Source organism: Megascapheus bottae, chromosome 10, assembly GCF_031878675.1.
Source record: "Megascapheus bottae isolate mThoBot1 chromosome 10, mThoBot2.hap1, whole genome shotgun sequence".
Classification (NCBI taxonomy): domain Eukaryota; kingdom Metazoa; phylum Chordata; class Mammalia; order Rodentia; family Geomyidae; genus Megascapheus; species Megascapheus bottae.
In genome coordinates this window covers 25599248-25617583 of record NC_143518.1, presented here as the reverse complement: position 1 = coordinate 25617583, position 18336 = coordinate 25599248, and the positions used below count along the sequence as shown (strand labels likewise).

Genomic DNA, 18336 nt, shown 5'->3' with positions numbered 1-18336 from the left:
GACCAGATAAACGTAAAATTGGGGTTGGCATTCTGAAAATGAAGAGCATTTAGTAGACTTACTGTCCTAATTTTGATGACCTGGTTGTTCTGATAATACATGTTGGCTCTGCAGAAATTATTTACTTCAACTGACTTTGAGATTGATTGCTTTCTCTGATGTGTTATCACCTTGTTATAGTTACCTCTGTCTCCTTGTTATTCTTTCTTTGACATTTTCAAATCTTGGGGCACCCTGTGATGATCAAGCACAAGTTTATTATCACAAGTTCTCAGGAGGTTTTCTACTATCAGATCCACCTAGAATCAAGAAATGGTCAGGTTTTTATCTCAGGAAACTGGGTACTTTCAGCAGTCTCATGAGTGTGTTCATCAAAGCACAAGCCATTTTCTTCTAAAACAGCATTAAAACCATGCTGATGAGAAGATGATGTCATGCTGTGGACTTTGTTTTGAACAAAGTAATCTTTGAGGGGGCTGGGAGTTTGGCCTAGTGGTTAAAGTGCTTGCCTAGCATGCATGAAGACCCGGGTTCGATTCCTCGGTACCACATACATAGAAAAAAGCCAGAAATGGTGCTGAGGCTCAAGGGCTAGAGCTCTAGCCTTGAGAAAGTCCAAGGACAGTGCTCAGGCCCTGAGCTCAAGCCCACGACTGGCAAAAAATAAAAAAAATAAAAAAAATAAATAAAAAAAATAAAAAAAAACAAAGTAATCTTTGACTATACCTATTCAATTTTACCTGTCCCCATATTAACACATTATAATACAGTACTCAGTTTTAATTCTTTATATGCATATAAGGTATCCTAATAGATTATAATATATTGATTAAAGTTAAATTTATTGATTTAAATGTATTAGATATTATATTTATATGATAATATGATAATTATAATATATTGATTAAAGAATGTCAGAAATCTGTTTTGAGATTTCTTTTATAAAAAAATCTGTTTCATTATTATCTTTTAAGTAGGTTCACAAAGGGATTACTATTCAACATGTCAATTTATATGTATAATGCATCTTGGTCAATGTTACTCTTCTCGTAATACCTCTTTATCTCCCCCAACCCTACACCATCCTCTCAATTTTTCTAGTTCCATTTTTACATATATACATGGAATATTATGACTACATTTAACCAACATCTTTTTTTCATTCATCTACCCCCTTTTCTTGACTTCAGCCTCTTTGAAACCACAAATTCCAGCTTCCTGATGTTCATTTTGTTAATCTTTGAGGTCTTTGTTCAAACAGGTTATACCATTAAAATTCTTTTCTGCATGTATATACTTGAATTTTTTATTTACATATGAATAATACCATGTATACATTTACATATTTTTATTTTATTTTATTGTCTGGATAATGTATATAGGGGTTATAATTACATTCATCAGGCAGTGGGTACATTACTTCTCAAATCTTGATATCCCTTCTTATGTTTCCCCATTCCCTCTTCTCTCCCCCTCCCAGATATCTTGTTTTCCCCCTTCCCTTCTCTATTTCAAATAGACAAATAAATGTATATACAGTATACTAGGTAACAAAGTAAGATACGGTAACCACATGAGATTAACCGTAAGTGGAAAAAAGAGAAAAGAAATAACTTCACATAGTACATTAAGAACAACAATCTGATCATATATATGTTTATAATTTATATCTAACTTCCACAAACAAGGAAAAAATACATCCTTTGTCTGTTTGAAACTTGGCTTACTTAGTTCACTTAACCTTATTTTTTTCTAGGTACTTCCATTTCCTTGCACATGACATACTATCGATCTTCTTGATGTGTATATACATATACAGATACATATACATGTGTATATACATATACACATATACATGTTTGTATATACATATACATGTGTACATGTACACACATATTTATATGTATATATTCACACATGAGTAGACAAGTGTCTTTACTGTATTCTGACCTGTAATCTTGGATAAATGCTCAAGAATGGTATCTCTGATCATACGGTACTTCTATGTTAAATTTTTTGGAGGATTCTCCAAATTGCCTTCCACAGGGGTTGTATAGTTTCTATTCCCACAACAGTGTATTAGGATTCCTTTTCTCCCAGATTTGTGCCAACATCTGCAGCTTTGAGATTTCTGAGAGGTTCAGTGAATTACAAATTAATAATTGTTGGGAAACATACCATATCCCATCACCTAAATTGAGACAGTGATTCAAAAAGTAGAAAACGTAAATAGAAATGTCAAATATTCTGTTTTTTATTATCTACCTTATAATAACAAGGGTCACATGAAAAACCAGCTTTTGTGAGCTTTTCCAATAAAAGTGTCACAAGATATACAAAATATTAGTCTATAGGTACAGTTGGCTCACACCTGTAATTCTAACTACTCACAAAGCTGAGATCTGAGGATGTCGGTTCATAGTCAACCTAGGTAGGAAAATTTGTAAGACTCTCAATCGCCAACTAAGCATCAAAATAGTCAGTGTCCAGGCCCTGTGTTCAAACTCCCTACACCCACACATGACAAATGAACAAACAAATAAAAAATGTCAGCCTAGTCTCTCATACTTTCTAAATCAATAGAATTATGCAGTTGTTGGTATGACATATAAAAATATAGAAATGCTTTCAGAATCCTTAAGGAGAGATTCAACATAGTGTTAATAAAAAGCATAGTCTAATTTTCATTGGTATCATGTGAAAAATTCTGTAAATCATTATGCCGCAGTAACCTATCTACTATCAAATTTTAATGACAGAATTTAACTGAAAGTTTTTCCCCCATATTTTTGCCTACATTGTTTAACTGGTAGAATGTAGGCTAGCTTTAAAAAATTTATCAAGTGCCAGGATATAGAAACAAGAGCCATATAATGTATGATTGTTGTTCTTGATGTACTATGTTATTTCTCATCTCTTTTGTTGTCCCTTGGTTATCTCATATTGTTACAGTATCTTACCTTGTTATCTGATATATTTTATATATGTTTATTTGTTTACTTGAAATGGGATTGGGAATAGGAAAAACAAGATGAGGGGAGAGGGAGAGGGAGGAGAGGGGAGGGAAATGGGGACAAGAACATGAGAAGGGGTAGCAGTGATTATTAATTGCACCTTCTATCTGGTGAATATAATGTAACCTTTCTGTTAATTACAATAAAAAATGATACAAAAAAAGAACAGAAAACAAATTGAAAAAAAATTGATCAAGGGCCGGGAGTTTGGCCTAGTAGTTGAGTGCTTGCCTAGCATGCACAAAGACCCAGGTTTGATTCCTCGGTTCCACATACATAGAAAAAAGCCAGAAGTGGTGCTGAGACTCAAGTGGTAGACCTCTAGCCTTGAGAAAGTCCAAAGACAGGGCTCAGACCCTGAGCTCAAGCCCAGGACTGGCAAAAAAAAAAAAAATTGATCGAGCACACCATCCCAAGGTGCCAACAATATATGTTGTTAGGACCTTTCTGGCTAATTTCTTACCTGTTACATAAGCTAATGCTTCTTTTTGCTGCCAGACATCCTTTGGAGGCTTCATATTAATCACAGTCAGAGAAGCCGCTTTCAAGATGCTATCCATTCAGCATGCATGGTCATCTATATTTCACATTCTCTAAGGAGAAAAAAGAGACCAAAAAATGAGAGTATGTCACAACCCAAGGTTTGAATTTTCTGGTTTTTATAAGTGAAGGTTTAAAATTTCATAAGCTTCGTCAGTGCTTAGAAATGTCCAGATTATTTAACAATAGCCTGGTGACATTAGTAGTTTAATTTATAAAAAAAAAAAAGGATTAAATGCTTATCACAACAGGCTGGCTTTGAACTATGAACCTTGAAATCTCAGCCTCTGAATAGCTAGGATTACAGGACTGAACTAGTACCTGGCTTTTTATTCATTTTGTTACTAGTGCTTTTAAAAATCTTCACAGGGAGCCAGGCATGGTGGCTCATGCTTCTAATCCGAGCTACTCAGAAGGCTGAGATCTGAAGATCGCAGTTCAAAACCAGCCCAGGTACTACAGACAGTGAGACCCTTATCTCCAATTAACCACTAGAAAACCGGAAGTGGTGCTGTGGTTCCAGGGATAGGGCGGTAGCCTTCAGCTGAAGAGCTCAGAGATAGCCGCCAGACCCAGAGTCCAAAGCCCCACAACTGGAAATGGGTTTATTGACAAAAATCATAAACTTGAGTATATTACTGGAGAGAGATATAACCAGTACTAATTGCCAAGACTACATCTTTTTCACAAATACAAATCTATTTTCTGATAAATAAAGATTATAGACTGGGATTATCAGTTCAAACTTTGAAATGATTTCTGTGTGAAAAGAAGGTTGAAGAGAGAGATGTCAAGTGAGCTTCAAACCTAAAAACGAACAGATATTTGTTTCCATTTGTCATTACTATGTGATTATTTTGAATAATTCATATTTGATTATATTTGAATAATTTATCCTCATCTAGCCATTCCTCTAGTTGTGTGCTAGCTGTAGCAATATCATAGTATAACCTACCTTGCCTATTGAAGATTTATGAGTCCTTATTAAGGCAGTGACCTGTAAGCATCTCTATGTATGAAGAACACAGGCTCTTTAGCTGTTTATTTGCTTCAGGGATTTTATCATATTCATGAAAATAAAGGCTTATTATTTCCTTTATAAAATCCTAGGTAGGGGCCAGGAGTTTGGCCTAGTGGTAGAGTGCTTGCCTAGCATGCAGGAAGACCCAGTTTGATTCCTCGGTATCACATACATAGAAAAAAGCTAGAAGTGGTGCTGAGACTCAAGTGGTAGAGCTCTAGCCTTGAGAAAGTCCAAGGAGAGGCTCAGGCCCTGAGCTCAAGCCCAGGACTGGCAAAAAAAAAAAGGTTTCCCTCATTTGTCAAAATCAGTAGAAACCTTAGATTTACAATAGAACAAAGTCTAGATACGTAAGGCCATATAGAATGCCGCTAAATGAAAGGACCTGTAGGATATAGAAACAAAAGTCATATAATGATTGTTTGTCTTTAATGTACCATGTTATCTCTCATCTCTTTTGCTGTCCCTTAGTTATCTCATATTGTTACAGTATTTCACCTGGTTATCTGATATATTTTACATATGCGTATTTGGTTATTTGAAGTCGGATAGGGAAGGAAGGAAAACAAGATGAGGGACAGGGTTGGGGGGAGGGAAATGGGGACCAAGACGTGAGAAAGGGTATCAATGTATGTGAAGTAATGCACCTTCTATCTGGTAAATATAATGTAACCCTTCTATTAATTACAATAAAAATATATGAAAAAAAGAAGTATCAGGAAAAAAAAAGAAAGAGATGGAGTGACTTGGTTTCTCTAGCTGATTCCCATTGCTCTTTTTGAAGTCACTTGATAACAGATCGAAAAGAAATGTCTGAGGCTTACAATTTTGTGTTAAGACAAATAAGCCAGAAAAGTGAAAGTCAGCTTCATTTGAGGCACTAAAGTCAGAAATATTAAAGGATTAAAGGACGTATTTTGTATTCTAAGTGAGTAAATGGCAGCTGAAAAATGCCAGAAGATTTGAATACCTAAGGTGATAGGCCAAACATTTTTAGACGTCCATAAAGAAAGAAGACTAGACAAATATTTAGAGAATCAAAACAATAGAAGTAAAATCTGCTTAACTACTTAACATTTAATCCTCAGACATTGAATTATTACAAGCGCTTCTGTAATTTCCAGACTATTGAGTATTTGCTTTTTTATATTCTTTCAACTTTTTGATACCACGACTTTGACATTCATTCTTTTGGCTTCATACTTAATTTTCTATTCAGATAAAATATGTCTTAGAGATCTAGTTAATATATTTTCCTTAAATCTTAATGATAGAAACTTGTAAAATCCTGTCCTAAAAACTTTTTTTAATTGGAAGAATACTAACATCAAGAAGATTCTAGAGTACAACATCACATTGTTGGTCAAATTTAAAACTGTATTCATCCTTTGAGCTACAGTCCCACTTTTGGGAATGTCTTAATCCACCATCCCTGCCTGGGTAAAATCTGATGCATATACAAGGTTGTTTCATTGCTATTGATATTTTTTCAAGTAACATCCCAAGTACCCTTTAATAGGAAACAGAGTAAATGAACTTTGATACATTCATATAATGGAATGCTTTATATACCCAGAGCAAAATAATTCCAACTTATATTATTAGGGGAAGAAAAATATAGTAACTAGATATATAGATAGATAGCTTGCCTTTTAAAAATATATATATATAACCTAGTGAACAGATTATACTGAGACAGTATGCATAGAATGACAGTTCATCTTGTCCTCTTAAGAAAGTGAAGACTCTGAGAAGTAATGTACCTACTATCTGGTGAATGTAACTGTAACCCCTCAGTATATTATCTCAACAATAAAAAATTAAAAAAAGAAAAAGAAAAAAAGAAAGTGAAGTCTCAAGGTTTTGAACACAAATTTTAACTATGTTGCTGATGAAGTCTTGGTCTAAAAGGCTTTATTCACAGCAGGACTTTAGCTATGTTTAATAACACAATGGTAGTTCTTTGACAGTCTGATTCAAGCTACTAATTCATGTTTGTATGTATATATTTTCCTGTAGATGCCAGAGGAACAAGCTTTCTGTGTTTTGGTGAAAATCATGTATGACTATGGTTTAAGAGACCTCTACAAAAACAACTTTGAAGATCTTCATTGCAAATTCTACCAATTGGAGAGACTAATGCAGGTAAATAAAAATTAGGAACTTTTATCATCCAGGGACTTATTGAGTTATTGAAATAGCCTAAGGTTGATGAGCTATAACAAGTTTTTAAAGTTTCATTTAATGCAGAAAAAAAATGTAAATAGACTTAGTTTCTGGCTTGAATCTATGTTGAAAAATCTAAACATATATATATATATATATATCCATTTGACTTGTAAAAATAATTTCATTTTTTTAAATGTCAAACTTCAGTGCAACATAAAGCGAAATATGGTAAATTATAATTAATATTGTACAATTATTTGTAGAAAAATGAAGATATCAAATAAAAATGAAAATATCTAAGATAATTTTAATGCTAATTAACACTATTACCATATTTAAGTTCAAGAGGATACTTGGAAAAGACAGAAAGATTAATTAGGTAATTTCTTAAGAATACCTAAAATACCATAATTAAGAAACATTAATTTTTCCATAGTTTTCGAATCCCATATTGATGATTTCATAATGTTTTTATGAATATATAGGCGTGAGAAATATATTCTCTGATATATATAAAACATTACATGGTAAAAAGAGATCAAGGAAGGGAAAAATTATTGACCAGAGTTTTCAGAAGGAAAACTTGTGAGGTTTTGCTAAAGGTAGAAATCTTGAATTTGCAATGTGTCTACTAGCATATTTATATACAGTTTTTAAAAAGATTGTTAGAACCCAAAATAAATGTGAAGGAAATACATGATTTTATCAAGTCTTTATTGGGAAAAATAAAATAATAAAAGGTTGAACTTTGCCATGCACATATTTGAGGTTATTAATCACTATGTCAGAATGCCTAGGATAACCAATGTAAGGTAGGGAGAATTTGTTTTGAATGATTTTTCAGACGTACCATTCCAAGGTAAACTGGCTCCATTATTTTGTGTGTAAAGTTAAGCAGAACATCAAAGTGGCAGGAGCATGTGACAGAAAGCAGAGAGATAGGCAGGATCAGGATATACCCTTAAAAGACACAGTTCTAGTTATTTCTTCCAATCATATTCTTTTCTTTTTTCTTTTCTTTTTTTTTTTGTTGGTGGTGGAGCTTGAACTTAGGACCTGGGCAGTGTTTCTGTGATTTTTTGCTCAAGGCTAGTGCTCTACTACTTTCAGCCTCAGTGTCACTTACAGCTTTTTTTGAGTCGTTTATTGGAGATACATCTGACTTTCCTGCTCATGCTGGCTTTGAACCATGATTCTCAGATCTCAGTCTCTTGAGTAGCTAGGATTGTTGTTGTGAGCCACTTGTGCCTGCCTACATTCTTCTTTCTGGTATGAGTTCATTAATTGATGACTGTTGGTGAAGTTATCATTAATGATCTAACCATAATCCAATCACCTCTAAATAGCACTAGCAGCTGGAGACAAAGCATTCAGAACATAGCCTTTTGTAGGAACACTTCAAATCCAAACTGTCACATACTTTTCACCTTTCTTTTATAAGAGATTCTGTGTTTTTCCAAGGTCAGTATTTCTGATGGCTTTGAAAGTCAAATAAGTATGTCTAGTAAATGAAGTGCAAGTGTGAGATGAAGATGCTCAACCACATTTTTCTTTTTTTTTAATATTTTTTATTGTAATTAATAAAAGGGTTACATGATATTTGCCAGATAGAAGGTGCATTAATTCACATACATTGATACCCTTTCACATGTCTTGGTACCCATTACCCTCCCCCCAAACCCCCCCCCCCCCCGTATTGGTTTTCCCCCCTTCCCTATCAAATTTCAAATAACCAAATACAAATAAATTCAATATATCAGATAACAAAGTGAGATACTGTAACAATATGAGATACCCAAGGGGCACCAAAGGAGATGAGAGATAACATAGTACATTAAGGACAACAATCATTCGTTATATGGCTTTTGTTTCAATATCCTGGAGGTCCTTTCAATTAGCTTCATACTATATGGCCTTATGTATCAAAGTTTTGCTCTATTGCAGATCTCTGCTAGTAGAGTCCAAGGTTTCTACTGATTATGACAAATGAGGGAAACCATTGAGCCTAAGTTCCTTTGAGTCTGGCTTACTTCACTTAATATGATTTTTTCTAAGTCTTTCCATTTCTTAACAAATGGGGCCATGTCGTTTTTTCTGACAGCAGCATAGAATTCCATTGTGTACAAATGCCACAATTTGTTGATCCACTCATCAACTGAGGGACATCTAGGTTGGTTCCATATTTTGCTATGGTGAATAATGCTGCAATGAACACTGTTGTGCTAGTAGATTTAGTATGCCCTAGATTCTGGATGGTTGGGTAAATGCCAAGTAGTGGAATTGCTGGGTCATAGGGGAGTTCTGTTTAGCCTTTTGAGGCACTGCCATACTGCTTTCCATAGTGGTTGAATGAGTTTGCACTCCCACCAACAGTGTAGTAGTGATCCCTCCTGGCCTCATCCCCTCCAGCATCTGTTATTATTTGTTTTCCTGATCCTGGCCATTCTAACTGGAGTGAGGTGGAATCTTAGAGTTGTTTTGATTTGCATTTCTTTTATGACCAGAGTTGTGGAGCATTTCTTCATGTGTCTATAGGCCATTTTTGTTTCTTCTTCAGAGAAGACTCTCTTTAAGTCTTTGGCCCATTTTTTAATGGGATAGTTGTTACTTTGGAGATTAGTTTTGGAGTGATTCAATTTTTTGAGTTGTTGATATATTTTAGATATGAGGCCTTTGTCCGTTGTTTGGTTGGTGAAGATCTTCTCCCACTCTGTAGGCTTCCTAATTAATATAAAAGCTCTGCAGTTTAATGCAGTCCCACTTATCCAGCCTTTCTCTGATTTGTTATGATTCTTGGTCCTTATTAAGAAAGTTTTGACCTGTGTCAAGGAGGCCTAGTGTATCTCCTATTCCTTCTTGTAAAGTTTTCAGTGTGTCAGCTTTTACCTCCAGGTCTTTGATCCATTTGGAGTTAATTCTAGTGCAGGGTGACAAAGAAGGATCCAACTTTAGTTTTCTGCAGGTGCTCAACCATGTTTTTCTGTTAATCCTCTTGGTCTATTAGCTTGATGACCATTTGGACACCCTACTTAAATCACTGGATGGGTACGTTTCAATGTTTTCTTGTGAACATCTTATATAAAACTGATTTAATTTTTCTCTGTGATCTTTTAATTTAAAACAGTTAGCTTATGCATGTCTTCACTTGTGGGCATAGCTATGCTCATCCATTGTTCGTTGTCTTTCATTCTATTGAAAGGCAGTTATTTGTTTAACTTGAGAAAAGGGTAGAGCTATTATAAAAGCATTTTCAGGAGATAGTTTCATGTATTATACTTGTATATCATTTTACTTTGCCATTTTAATGTGCTGGAGATTGATTTTTAATAGTTTGTTGTTTGAAATTTTTTAGATACTCATAAATATACTAAAATAATGTCATGGATCTCAAATGACACTGATATGTTGAAAAAGAAGATATTCTTTTCTAACTATGTAAGAAGTGAGCCCAGAATGGTGATAACTTGATGCTTGAGTCAAGGTGTTCTCTGAACTACTGGTTTTCTGTCAAAGCAAGCATTTCCCAAGAAATGAAAAATGGCCAAACATGCTAGTTCACAAAAAGTGTTTATTTGGGGTCAGGATTGTGGCATAGTAGTAGAGTGCTTGCCTAGTGTGCATGAAGCCCTGGATTCGATTTCTCAGTACTACATCTACAGAAAAAGCTGAAAGAGGTTCTACTGGCTCAAATGATACCCAGGCTCTGAGTTCAAGCCCTATGACTAGCAAAAAAAAGAAGTGTTTTCCTCAATTATCTGTCGTATGCTTTATTCCCACCTCTTGTCATTACTTGTAATAAAATGTAACCAATGCTGGAGAACAGTTAAGGCGATCTCAGACAATTTGGTATAAATTGCAGTTGTGGAAAGCAATAATACTTTTCACTTTGACTTTTAGGAACAGCTACCGGACCTATACAGTCATTTTAGTGATCTGAATCTGGAAGCTCATATGTATGCATCACAGTGGTTCCTCACTCTTTTTACTGCCAAGTTTCCACTCTGCATGGTGTTCCACATCATTGACTTACTGCTTTGTGAGGTACAGTGACTCTCACCTTTCATACCTAAGGCAAAATAGAAATCAGCGTGTCCTTAAAGTGCTCAGTTTTTTTGTCTTTTTTCATGTATTAAGGCATCCTAATTAACATAAAAGGTATTTTTTGACATTTTAGTGGAGATTTTTAAATTTTTGTTAGTTGTGAGAAATAAAAATATTAAAGCATATATAATTCTGCAAAAGAAAATTATATCGTTAACTGTGTATGATTAAGTTAATAATAATCTTACATGTATCTAATAATGTACTGCCATTATAACCAACTTTTAAAACGTAAATTTAGAATTAGATATGTCAATATTAACACAATTATATTCAAATACTGAACACAAATGAGTTTTTGCTATAACTAGTTACTTAATTCGTAAGATAATCTGTATATTTATGTTTGAGTCTCCTGCCAAATGAGAATATTATAAAGCTACAGGTCATATATTTATACTTATATTTTATTTCATTTATATGTGCTGTTCATGTTCAAATCAAGGGCCTTGTGCATACCATCAAAGTACTTTATCCCTACGATACAACCCTATCCCAAATAATAACAATTTATTTGTCATCTCTATATCTATCTATCTATCTATCTATCTATCTATCTATCTATCTATGATGCAATTGTACAGATAATATAAATGTACATTAATTGTACAAGGGAGGTTAATTGTGATGTTTTTATACATTCCTGCAACATATCCTAATCAGACTCCTCTCAGCTTCTCTTCTTCATCTTCCTTCCTTTTCCTTAAACAATTTTAACAGGTTTCATTTTTATTTGAAATACTTGAAATATATTCATCATCATTTACTCTTTCTGGTGGCCTTCTCCTCTCCTGATAGTATCCACTCCTCAATCATAGCCTGTTTATCATTTTTCTTCATTCTTTTTTATAGTTATATTAATTGTCCAAGAGTTTTACCATGCAATATGAACATGTCAGATTATCCTCAATGTATGTGTTAGGTAGTAGAAACTCGTTTTCAGAATTCTTTACCTGTTCATATTTGTTTGCTTTATTTTTCTTTGCTCAAGTGACTTTATTTATTTGCTGTTTTTTCAATATGGATGGTGATGATGAAGATGGAATATCACTCATGTTAAGCATATATTCTATCACTGAACTGTAGTTCACCCACACACTTTTATTTTCAAGTAATAAGTAATACTATACATATATACATTTTCTATTATCCATCAGAATGTGTGTATAGTGTAATATGAAAGTTACTGGATGAGAAGTTTATATATTTAATGGCAGCATGAATATATATAAAATATACCTGTGTTCAGCTAGAATAATTGATTTTAAGTTTATATATATAATTATCCATTTAATCAGCTTTGAGTTAATAAACTTTCTGAAAGATTTCTCTCCCATGAAAGGAAAGACTAGCTGGGTAAGGTGGTACATTTGTAATCCCAGCTATGTGGGAGACAGAGATGGGAGAATTGTGGTTTGTGACTAACCCTGACCAAAAAAAAAAATGTTCCCAAGACCCTATCTCGAAAAACAAGATGGCTTGGAAGTACATGCCCATATCCAAGGAGTGATATATCTCCATAATGAAGAGGTTGAAGAAGCACAAGTAGGAACCCTAACTGGGAAAATAACTAAAGTAAAATGAACCATGGTGTGTCTTAAGTACTCGACCACTTGTCTGGTAAGCAAAAGGTGTGAATTCAAACATAGAATTGCTAGCTACAAAATTAAATAACTAAATGAATAAATAGACAGTAATTGTTTAAATTGCCTTCCTTAGACATTGGAAATTTGAATGCAAACATAGTATTTGAAAATATAAAATATAAGATGTATAAGGAGCAACAGTGTTACTTCTCAGCCTTCCATAAATGGAACTATTTGTATGTAATCTTTGTGGGTAAGTGAGAATTTAAATCATTTGTACTTTCATTTTTAAAAAGGTTTGAGTTGCTTTCTAGGCTCATAAGAGAGTCTTGAATCTGGATTACATAACAGAGAGAGAAGCTGATTGATAACACATTAATTGTATTCATTTTACTTACAAATTAGGTTCTATTCTAAATGTAACCTAGAGAAAAAAATTAAGAGCTAAAACTTATTCATACTCAACATAGTATGATCACATTATGCACAAAGCAAATTTAGGAATTTGTACTAACCCTCTACTTTGCCTGATTAGCCCAATTGGTGTTTTTGATGTTTTTTTTTTCCTCCCCTCTTTAGAATTATACTCTTTAGAATGAGAAAAAAAACATGTTTTGAGTTTAATATTCTTAAAATAGCTAATGTAAAAGTTAGTTTTGATAAATAAGTATTCATGGTCATCATTTATTACATATTGAGTTAAAGTTAGTATTTCATGACAATAAGACAGTAGGTATATAGTGTTTTAACAGTTTTTGCATTATATATAATATTAGCTTGAAAATATATTAGCATGCTTCATAGCTTTTTTTCTGAAATAGATTGTTTAATTTCACACTAGATTAGTTCTATGGCATTCATTGTAGAAGAAAGGAGTGAAATTAATGTTTTTAGTCAAAGACTGAACATTGTTGACAAAGTAATGCCATAGTTTAATTTACTGAAGGGATGATTTCTTAAAGTCATCTCTGTTGAATGATGGCACATCTGTAGTTGTTCATATCTCTTTTGGAACCTAGTCTTATAATTTCTAAAGAAATTTTATGTAGTAATCATTTAATTTCTAATGTCACTTGCTAAGAAAGTCATCAGAATGTATGGAAGGAAATTTCATACAATGAAGCCTTCCCACAACTTGTCACATTGGGAGAGTCTATTCTATTGGTCATTAAAATTAATAAAATCCCTATACTGATACTTTCCTTTCTCTTAAACCTGTACTCTATCTGTTTAAGACAGTTGAATAAATTTCCAGGGAACTAACAGTGTAAAATAACTTTTCAAAATCAACTTAATTAGGAACACTATTGTAGTGTGCTTCAGGATATTGTTCTTTCCACTAACTCATCTTTGTCAAGGATTATTTTGCAAAGAAACCTTTGAATAAACTTTGATTTCCTGCCTGTGTTTTCTCTTTGCCCCTTTTCTTCTTGTAGTTAATAAAATATTTATATCAAAAGCTTATCTTCCATCTGTGGTAAAATTTTCTAAATAGAGGAAATGGTAACATCGTCTTAAATAGATCATCTACTAGGTGTTTGTTTCTGTCATTTTGTCTCTTTTTAAGAAAACAGTTCAAATCTTGATGGTTATGGATTGACATTCAGTTACAAATGAAAGGATATGTAATTCTCAGATGGAAAATGTTGATATTTTGAAATGTATCATTCTGATAAAATATTAATCTGCATAGTATTTTTCTCAAAGGTCCTGTTGTAAAGTGAAAAGGAAAGCATTTTATTTGATAATTTACTCTTAGAAAACATATCACCATGTTATACTTTTCCAAACTCCGTATTTTAAAAGACTCCTCCATGCATTCTTATAGTAAGAATATGAGGTAAATGTAGCAGAACTGAATAATTTTACTTTGACAGTGCATTCTGAGTAAAACAATACTACTTACTAATAGTTATATTTAAAATGTTTACTTTAGCATGAGTATATGGTGGCCTGGCTTAATTCCTAGGTTTAATTGCAGACGGATGATAAAAGGATTTGAAATTAGAATTGGAAAATATATTTTCTTTCTTCTTTTTTTGGGGGGTGGGGCGCCAGGCTTGAACTCAGGGCCTGGGCACTATCCTTGGGCTTTCTCAAGACTAGCACTCTGCCATTTGAGCCACAGCACCACTTCTGGCTTTTTATGTGTACGTGGTACCAAGGAATCAAATCCAGGGCTTTGTGCATGCTAGGCGAGCACTCTACCACTAGGCTATACTCCCAGCCCCGAAAAATATATTTTCTTATTAGATAATGAATACCATTCTTTGTAGATTATCTTTTAGCCTATAATTGAAATGAAAAAAATCACCTTTAAAATCCTGTTTTAGCCAGGAGCGGTGGCTCACGTCTATAATCCTAGCTACTAAGGAGGCTGAAATCTGAGGATTGCAGGTCAAAGCCAGCCTGGGCACTAAAGTCACTAAAGTCTGAGAGACTCTTATCTTCAGTTAGCCTCTGGAAAACCGTAAGTGGGGTTGTGGCTCCAGGGGTAGGGCAGTAACCTTGAGCTGACAATCTCAGGGACAACACCCAGGCCCAGAGGTAGGGTGGTAGCCTTGAGCTGAAGAGCTCAGGGACAGCGAGCCCCCAGAGTTCAAGCCCCACAATTGATGGACAAAAAAAAAAAAAAAATCCTGTTTTATTGTCAGCCTCTGTATAGAGACTGACATATCAACATTTGTGGTGTATTATGCTGTTAAACTTCCAAGAGCAAAATACTGTAATGTTTGAAAGAAGTTTTCACTGAAGTATAAATTTTTTAAAATACACAAATTAATGTAACACTTGATATTTTTCATAAAATAAACATGCTAATGTAACTAGCACCCAGATCAAAGAAAACAGAATATTTTCTGCATTTCACAAACCCTTCTCTCCCATTATTTTTCAGAAGAATCATCACAATTCTGACTTTGACTTTTATTTAAATGTAATCATAAATATGAAATTTTGTCTAACTTTTTATCTCTTATGTGCAAAAAAAAATCCATATTGTTACATCTAGGTATAGCTCATTTTTCCCCTTGTGTGACTCTACCATTGTAATCTTTTCTTTCATTCTGTTTATGATAGGCATTTAATTGTTTCAAGATGGCTATAAATAGTGCTGAGATGAACCATCTTGAGCTTTGGTAAACATAAAAATGCACTTCTGTGGCTACACAACTAGGAATATGATTGCTGGTCTAGAGCGTGCATATATTGAACTTGAGTAGAAGTACAAAATAGTATTATAGAGATTTACTGTTTTTACTTCCATAGCTATGTTTGCTGCTGTACTATTCACATTAGCCAATTTATGGAAACAGCCCAGATATCCTATAATAGAGGAAGGAAAAAAGTTACCTTTTAAGGAATTTTTGCTCAGTATAAGTTTTATTCAGTATAAGTTTTTCTTATGGTTTTTGATAGTAGATTCTGTATCAGAGTATAGTTCATAGATATACAACAACACAAAATCCATTTGGATCTTGAATAGTTGACTTAACTTCTGAAGTATCATTTAAGCATGAGGGTTTAACCAGAAAGCTGAATTAATGTTTCTGGTTATATAAGACAAATAACCCTTATGATGAAATTCCAGACAAGTACTGAGTGTTAGAAGAAGCAACATAGAGCAGTATATTGTTGGAGTTAAACTGTTGGACATTTTGAGATAATCTTAGAATACTTTGTTCAAGTTACTTGATCTCTATAAGTCTTAGTACTTGGTGTGTGACCATCCTAGGGCTTGGATTCAGGCCGGGCACTGTCCCTGAGCTTCTGCCCAAGGCTACCACTCAACCACTTGAGCCACAATGCCATGTTTGGCCTTTTCTGTTTATGTGGTGCTGAGGAATCCAAGTCAGGGATTCATGAATGCTAGGCAAGCATTCTACCACTAAGCTACATTCCCTTCCTCCCTCCCTCCCTCCCTCCCTCCCTCCCTCCTTCCCTCCCTCCTTCCCTTGTTTCTGTCTTTCCTTATCTTCTAATCTCCTTTCTTTCCAGTTCCTGTTCCAGGCTAGAACTCTATTACTTGTGCACAGCTCCAACTCTGGCTTGTGCACTTGCTCGTGCTCATGAGTGTGTGTGTGTGTGTGTGTGTGTGTGTGTGTGTGTGTGTGTGTGTTTAATTAGTTGAGACTCATGGAAATTGGCTTCTAACCACAATCCTCAGATCTCAGCCTCCTGAATAGCTAGGATTAAAAGCAAAGCCACTGACTGCTGGCTAATACCTTTATTTTTAAAATGAGTCTAGCAATACTTATTTTGTGTTTTGTGGAAATATTCATATCTAATAAATGTTTCCTTGCAGTTAGCTCCATCCATCTGTTTGGCCTTTTAATTACTTTTCAGTTTCTTCCATTAACTGACTTTTTAATTACTTTACCACTTGCCACTCAGATAAGATTACTTTTTAGTTAAAAGCAAAATTTTAGCCAATGATCTTAATGGAAATTTTCATTCTATACCTGTTCCTAGTGTGTTTCACATGTTTCTCCAAGTGTGTTGTTTTCCCACCTCCTTTCTTTGCATCTTCTTGTGAAAGATGTAAGGAAAACTCCAGTATTCTTAATCTTTTCAAGGTAACTGACAGTTTGTGTCAGTTCAGTTTTCAGATAGTTCAGTTTTTAGAGTACCAAATATATTCAGTTTTATATAGTTATTGCTCTCCAGTAACACCGGTATGAGAGGGACACCCAAGGCCAGCCAGAAGTCCCATGGAGCCCAGCAAGATGGCAAGTATCTATAACCCAGCCCTCCCCCAATTACCAGGGAGAAAACAACACTGAGCCAGGAGCTGTGTCAGCCATAAAAGCGCAGCAGATCTCTCTTTATTGTGTTGGGCACTTAGTTGTATACTGTGGGGGAAAGAGGAGGTAGAAAAGGGAAGAGGAATCAATAGGAAAAAGGCCAAGGTGCTATCACCAAGGGTCAGGACATACTTTCAGGTTTTTAAATACTGGTCAGGACCGGTGCAGAAAAGCACACTGGGGCTGAGAACCTGCTCTAGGGGGTTCAGTTGAGTCATGTACACAGAAATACCTCAAGAGAGGTATGCGAGGAATGCCTGACCAAAGCCCTTTAATGGCTGCTGAGCTGGAATGTAGAACAGGCCCCAGAGACGGCAACCAGGCCCCAACATATAGTAACTTGATATTTTCTGAAATTTAAGAAAATCATTGACCCTTCAAATTAGAACATATCTGTGGCTCCTCCTTCCTCTTATAGATGATGGGAAAATGGTAGCTCTCCATTATCTGATAAAATGCCACCATGTATAATTCCCTTTTAAGGAAGTGTTTTGAAGTTTTCTGAAGGATAGCTTCATTACATAAAATTCTCCCCTTTTGTCTCTAGTACCTCCTCCTTGCTGCCACCCTATCAACACACACACACTCACACACACACACACACACACACATTCAAGATATCCTCCTCAGCACTGGTGCTGGAAAAACTGCATATCCATATGTAGATGATTAAAATGTGACCCTTCTCTCTCATTCTGTTTTAAAAAAGTCAAGTCACAGTGGATTAAAGATCTTAATGTAAAAGTTAAAATCAGTAGAAAAATAACTCAGGGTATATGCTTCAAGAGACAGGTACAGGCAGTGGTCTTTTGGGTAGTACCCCGGAAGAACAGGGGAAAGAAAGCAAAATTGACAAGTGCGTTTACATCAAAATTAAAAACTTCTGTATAGCATAGAAACACTTGACCAAGAAACAGATATTCTATAGAATAGGAGAAAATATACTATACATATTAACAGGAGAAAATATGCTATACATATTAAAGATATTTTATCTTGAATGTTAGAGAGGGCTATACATACATGTGTGCATATATATACATATATAGGTATATATACATATGTATGTTTGGGGTACAGTGGCTCATGCCTGTGATCATTAC

General features: G+C 34.5%; 1 protein-coding gene across 3 annotated transcripts in view; it reads left to right on the top strand.

Moving 5' to 3' along the window:
- The window catches only part of Rabgap1l (RAB GTPase activating protein 1 like), a 452094-nt gene that overhangs the window by 257469 nt on the left and 176289 nt on the right, over window positions 1–18336 (top strand). For all 3 annotated transcript variants that reach the window (XM_090340389.1, XM_090340388.1, XM_090340390.1), the window contains 2 exons: window positions 6595–6720; window positions 10642–10785. In XM_090340389.1, coding sequence (XP_090196515.1) covers window positions 6595–6720; window positions 10642–10785 — 270 coding nt within the window. The remainder of the gene's footprint in view (window positions 1–6594; window positions 6721–10641; window positions 10786–18336) is intronic.